The sequence below is a fragment of the Oncorhynchus keta genome, chromosome 10 (genome assembly GCF_023373465.1).
Source record: "Oncorhynchus keta strain PuntledgeMale-10-30-2019 chromosome 10, Oket_V2, whole genome shotgun sequence".
NCBI classification, from domain to species: Eukaryota; Metazoa; Chordata; class Actinopteri; order Salmoniformes; family Salmonidae; genus Oncorhynchus; species Oncorhynchus keta.
In genome coordinates, this window is record NC_068430.1 from 75,672,457 (window position 1) to 75,679,093 (window position 6,637).

The 6,637-nt window shown below is 42.9% G+C and overlaps 1 protein-coding gene and 1 long non-coding RNA gene across 4 annotated transcripts; both read left to right on the plus strand.

The window, feature by feature from the left end:
• The first annotated feature begins 133 nt into the window (after positions 1–133).
• Positions 134–5,404, plus strand: lgals2b (lectin, galactoside-binding, soluble, 2b). The gene is made up of 4 exons (XM_052527963.1): positions 134–222; positions 3,292–3,371; positions 4,123–4,282; positions 4,907–5,404. Exons 1-4 carry the CDS (start codon positions 220–222, stop codon positions 5,051–5,053), a joined length of 390 nt encoding a protein of 129 aa, XP_052383923.1. The 5' UTR covers positions 134–219; the 3' UTR covers positions 5,054–5,404.
• Positions 229–2,341, plus strand: LOC127932370 (uncharacterized). 3 transcript variants are annotated; one of them, XR_008144979.1, is made up of 2 exons: positions 229–832; positions 962–2,341. It is a non-coding gene; the product is annotated as an uncharacterized LOC127932370 (long non-coding RNA). The 3 variants fall into 3 exon arrangements; XR_008144980.1 differs by having other exon boundaries at positions 229–746; XR_008144981.1 differs by lacking the exon at positions 229–832 and adding an exon at positions 892–918.
• Positions 5,405–6,637: the final 1,233 nt, after the last annotated feature.

Consider the following 6,637-nt stretch of genomic DNA (forward strand, 5'->3'; position numbering starts at 1 on the left):
TATGAGCCGTCCTCCCCTCAGCAGCCTTCACTGCTTCCTTCTATTGCGTGGTTGGAAATGTAGGCTAGTGATATAATTGGCCCTGATTGGTCACTCCTTCTCTTATTGGCTAGTACACAATTCTAAACCCTGCCCTTTCTACAATACCAGACTGTAAAATGAAAACTTTGTCACTTTTCAGGCTTTTTCTGCTCAGATTTCATTGAGAAGTCCGCCAAGATGGTATGTATGACTGTAATTCATTCAGAACTATTCTTTTATCAACTTTCTCTGCTTTCAAACTATCTACACACTACAGCATATCAGATACATTGTTTAAACACCTCCCTTTCAAAGGCAAATCAATACAAGGTAGAGGGACAGGGAGTTAAGATAGTTAGCTGGTAGAGTTTGTGTGCAGCTCCTGAAATGTATGTTTTGCTTTGATACTGTGTTATGATTATTATTATCACAGTACAAATAACCTTGGGACAAATGGAATTTAATATGAGTCTGTGATTAAATGACTTTCATTGCCGATATGATTTATTCTACTACAGGGGCAGTCCATAAAATCCATATGTGATTCTTTGTAGTCTTTTGCAATAGTGTTCCTTATCTTGATGTACTTTGAATTACTGTGAGTGGTGAGTCTGGAGATTAGTTGGATTCAGGGTTGTAAAAAGTAAGAGGATGACACCTGTATATTATACAGCCTTTAGATCAGGGCTCTCCAACCCTGTTCCTGGAGAGATACCCTCCTGTAGGTTTCCACTCCAACCCTGTTCCTGGAGAACTACCCTTCTGTAGGTTTTCACTCCTACCCTGTTCCTGGAGAGCTACCCTCCTGTAGGTTTCCACTCCAACCCTGTTCCTGGAGAACTACCCTTCTGTAGGTTTTCACTCCTACCCTGTTCCTGGAGAGCTACCCTCCTGTAGGTTTCCACTCCAACCCTGTTCCTGGAGAGCTACCCTCCTATAGGTTTTCACTCCAACCCTGTTCCTGGAGAGCTACCCTCCTGTAGGTTTTCACTCCAACCCTGTTCCTGGAGAGCTACCCTCCTGTAGGCTTTCACTCCAACCCTGTTCCTGGAGAGCTACCCTCCTGTAGGTTTCCACTCCAACCCTGTTCCTGGAGAGCTACCCTCCTGTAGGTTTCTACTCCAACTCTGTTCCTGGAGAGCTACCCTCCTGTAGGTTTTCACTCCAACCCTGTTCCTGGAGAACTACCCTCCTGTAGGTTTCTACTCCAACCCTGTTCCTGGAGAGCTACCCTCCTGTAGGTTTCTACTCCAACTCTCTTCCTGGAGAACTACCCTTCTGTAGGTTTTCACTCCAACCCTGTTCCTGGAGAGCTACCCTCCTGTAGGTTTTCACTCCAACCCTGTTCCTGGAGAGCTACCCTCCTGTAGGTTTCTACTCCAACCCTGTTCCTGGAGAGCTACCCTCCTGTAGGTTTCTACTCCAACCCTGTTCCTGGAGAGCTACCGTCCTGTAGGTTTCTACTCCAACCCTGTTCCTGGAGAGCTACCCTCCTATAGGTTTTCACTCCAACCCTGTTCCTGGAGAGCTACCCTCCTGTAGGTTTCTACTCCAACTCTCTTCCTGGAGAACTACCCTTCTGTAGGTTTTCACTCCAACCCTGTTCCTGGAGAGCTACCCTCCTGTAGGTTTTCACTCCAACCCTGTTCCTGGAGAGCTACCCTCCTGTAGGTTTTCACTCCAATCCCAGTTGTAACTAACCTGATTCAGCTTATAAACCAGCTCATTATTAGAATCAGGTGAGCTAGATTAGGGTTGTAGACCGTAGGATACCCAATAGTTCAGCAGTCTAGAAATATTCTGTGTCACAATATAAATGTGTCTAACTTTGTTGCTTTGAACCACAAGAAATGTACAACGTCAATGGATTCTATCCCCAACGAATTACGGAGTTTTTGAGAATTGACTGGAGACTCCACCTGTTTGATGATTAACGTCATTATTGATCTGAGATATAGAGACAGGTGATGCAGTGTTCCAAGGTGCGGCCCAGGTATAGGGTCTAACTACCATATCTTCTACGTGACTATTACCATGTGATACCAGGGACATTGACCCACTGATACAGAGGACACAATGACTACCATTTATTAGATCCAACCAATGATTGTTTGAAGGGAGGTATTATGTGAATCTCAATAGCATCATTGGCGATGCAGTGTCACACACACACACGCACGCACACACACACACACACACACACACACACACACACACACACACACACACACACACACACACACACACACACACACACACACACACACACACACACACACACACACACACACACACACACACACACACACACACACACACACACACCACGGATTGTAGTACAGACAGAGGGTGTGGTAGGGTCTTAGCTCGTCTTTGAATCACCAGTTTTATCCTCTATTTTGTTTAGTCTCAGTGTTGTAAACCATTTATGACTTTACTGTCTCCTTGTGACCTCTTCCTGACCATCTCAACGGTCAAACAGCATTCAAACAACGTTTAGGTCCTGTTTTGCTGCTTTTATGACCCTGTGTTCGGTATTTTATGACTGATCCCAGATATGATTGTGCAAACATGGCGTGACAATGACCGTAGGAGTCGCCTAGTACAAACAGATCTGGGACCAGGATATGGTTTTACTACCCATGGGTGTTTCACTCACTACCCCAATAAGGTTGATCATTAACACTGAACAAGATAACCTGACCATAGGTTCTGTTACCGTGGTTCCATGTGCACCACAGAAATGCTGATATGAATCTGGAAAACACAGGTGGCTGGTGGCATCTTAACAGGGGAGGACGGGCTCATAGTAATGACTGGAACTGAATGAATGGAGTGGTATGGAACTCATCATGGTTTTCCACGTGTTTGATACTTTTCCATTCACTCCATTCCAGCTGTAATTATGAGATGTCCTCCCCTCAGCAGCCTCCTGAGCTGTAACGTTTATGCAGTAGTACATGCCAGTTATGGATAACAACGTTTTCAAAAACACAAAGGTCATACAACGTTCATACTGATGTCATTGACACTTAAGGATGATCAACTAAAGGTTCATTGCTCCATCGTCATGTCAACTCCATCGTCATATCAACTGGGCCTAGATGAACATTATCCCTGTTATGCGGAACCAAACTCTGCAGACCAATGAGTTTTATTTTCCCCACTTCTCATTTACTCTTTTCTTTTCTATGAGCTCAGTGCAGTAAGACGCTTATTACTGTGTATCCCATTTGTTAACCCCTTAGTTGTCTAATTTCTCCTTCCTAGACGTTCCGTGTGGAAAACATGTCCTTCAAGCAGGGTCAGGAGATGACATTCACAGGGAAAACCAAGTCTGGAGCCTCTAAGTAAGATCCTGACACTTCACCTTTCAACCCAAACCAAACACAGTGTTTCCCCTAACATTAGTCCTAGAGACACTCCTAGTGCCTCACTCACTTCTCACTCCCAAGATTTAGCAGAACCCTGACACTCTTGGTTTCAATTAAATGTTTTGGTGCTTGTAGCCCTGATTGTACTTTTCAGGTATTTCGCAGCCCACCAAGTGTATATGGGAAACACTGCAAACAGTGCACATACAAGTCACTATTGGTTTCAACTATTGGTTTCAACTAACTATTGGTTTCAACTATTGGTTTCAACAATTGGTTTCATCTATTGGTTTCAACTATTGGTTTCAACTATTGGTTTCAACTATTGGTTTCAACTATTGGTTTCAACTACTGGTTTCAACTATTGGTTTCAACTACTGGTTTCAACTACTGGTTTCAACTACTGGTTTCAACTACTGGTTTCGACTACTGGTTTCGACTGCTGGTTTCAACTATTGGTTTCAACTACTGGTTTCGGTGTTTGTAGCCCCGGATGTCACATTGGGGGCCTTTGCAGCCCACAATATACATACCAAAAGGTTGTCATGGTTATTGACATGATTTCAATTCAATTTGGCTAAGCAAAAACAAACCACGCTCATGGAGAATTTATTGTGTTACTTTTTTTGGACTGAATGATCATATCTCATTTCCTGTTTCATTTTATTTTATCTCCCCATCTCTCCCTCTCTTTCTCTCACTCTCTCTAAATATACCCCCCCCATAGTTTCACCATCAACATCGGCCACGACAGTGACAACTACGCCCTCCACTTCAACCCTCGTTTCAACCACGGACACATCGTGTGTAACTCTCTGTCTGGAGGAAGCTGGGGAGACGAACTCATGGAAGGTCACTTCCCCTTCCAGGATGGAGAGCAGTTCAAGGTGTGTGTGTGTGTGTGCTTGCATGTGTGTGTGATAAGGTAATAATCACCAGTCTAACATTTGGTCATAGGTCAGTCTGGTCACACAGTCTGTTGACTCTAACTGCAAAAATAATATGTAACAGTTATAGAGTCCACAGTTAGTCTACACTGGTGATTATAACGGCATCTATTGTTTAAGTACATCTGATAGAGGAGATACAGGTTTTATAGTTTAGTAATCTCAATGGCTCATAGATTTGTCTCACTAGGAAGCCTGCCTAACTGTTGAATTGAATCATTACAAATAAGTCATTAACCAGGAGCCATTCAAATAAAGTCTACAGAAATTAAGCAGTGGATCATTATAAAGATTCTAGCCTCCCATGCCTGACTGCTACAGACTGCAGACTACAAGACACATGGCTGGTAAATTAGATTCTAAACATTTCTCTCTCTCTCTCTCTCTCTCTCTCTCTCTCTCTCTCTCTCTCTCTCTCTCTCTCTCTCTCTCTCTCTCTCTCTCTCTCTCTCTCTCTCTCTCTCTCTCTCTCTCTCTCTCTCTCTCTCTCTCTCTCTCTCTCTCTCTCTCTCTCTCTCTCTCTCTCTCTCTCTCTCTCTCTCTCTCTCTCATCCCTCCGTCCAGCTGGTCCTCAACTTCACCAATGAGCAGTTCTACATCAAGCTGCCAGACGGTCACATGATGGACTTCCCCAATCGCCTTGGCGACTGCAAGTACAAACACATCATGGTTGACGGAGATGTCAAGGTCATCAGCTTCAAAATCAAATAGAGGTTGACCTTTAACCTCTGACAGTTGTCTAAATCCTTTGAAACAATACCTGTGAATTTATTTATACCAACTCTGAGCTCTTATTGTGTACGTTGTGTAGTGAGAGGAAAACCCACTAGGTGGCGCCACTGTCAAACACACTTCTACCAGAAACCTGTGGAGAGACCATTCCAGATGTGTTAATAAAACCTCCGTGAAAGCAAACAATGTTTTCAATATCTTTATATGGCCTTTGTATAATCTTTGAATACTTTTGATGTGTCCTTAACGAGAGTCCGAATCTTTATTTCCTTATTCACTAGTATTCAAATCTGTGTACGCAACCAATAAACTTCGATTTGATTTAGTGTATTCTCTTTTTCTCTTTCCCTCTCTCTCTCTCAACCCCCCCATACTCGTACAGCGGTCAGTCATGACATCATCAGAGCGAGACAAATTACTGTTTATTAGACTGTAGCCTGAGTGGACTGAACTCACACTTGGCCTTCTAGAAATTTTAGTAGCTTTTTAGTAGTAGTGGTTGATACCAATTCAATGCTAACTCTCTTTACGAAAGATGTTAATCTATGCTGAGTCATGACTAAGGCTAAGCAACAAGCTATCAAGGATGGCTGGCAGCCTAGTGGTTAGGGCGTAGGTCCCGTAACCAAAACGTTACTAGTTCTAATCCCAGAGCCGTCAAGGTGAAACATCTGTTGATGTGGCCGTGAGCAAGGCACTTAACCCGAGTTGCTCCAGGGTTGTCCTTGATTATTGGCTGTGACCTCTGTCACTCTCTATGAGTGTCTCGGGGGGAGTTGGGTAAAAAAACACTTATCCATTTCACACGTGTATAGGACAATTATGTACAATAGGACAAATATAATTCAGATAACAGGGGACCAGCTTTTGATTAGATATTGATTGACAAACTGGACTCAAGTAACTAACTTTCAGTTAAAGTAATTAAGTAACTGTCAGTTGAATGACAATTAATATCAATCAACTCAAGTTATTCAGACCAAATGGTTCGTATACAGTTGAAGTCGGAAGTTTACATACACCTTAGCCAAATACATTTAAACTCTGTTTTTCACAATTCCTGACATTTAATCCTAGTAAATATTCCGTCTTAGGTCAGTTAGGATCACCACTTTATTTTAAGAATGTGAAATGTCAGAATAATAGTAGAGTGATTTATTTCAGCTTTCATCACATTCCCAGTGGGTCAGAAGTTTACGTGCGCTATATTAGTATTTGGTAGCACTACCTTTAAATTGTTTAAAACTTGGGTCAAATGTTTCAGGTAGCCTTCCACAAGCTTTCCACAGTAAGCTGGGTACATTTGGGCCGTTCCTCCAGGCAGAGCTGCTGTAACTGAGTCAGATTTGTAGGCCTCCTTGCTCGCACACACTTTTTCAGTTCTGCCCACAAATTTTCTATAGGTTTGAGGTCAGGGCTTTCTGGTGCCACTCCAATACCTTGACTTTGTTATCCTTAAGCAATTTTGCCACAACTTTGGTTGGGGTCATTGTCCATTTGGAAGACCCATTTGTGACCAAGCTTTAACTTCCTGACTGAGGTCTTGAGATGTTGCTTCAATAT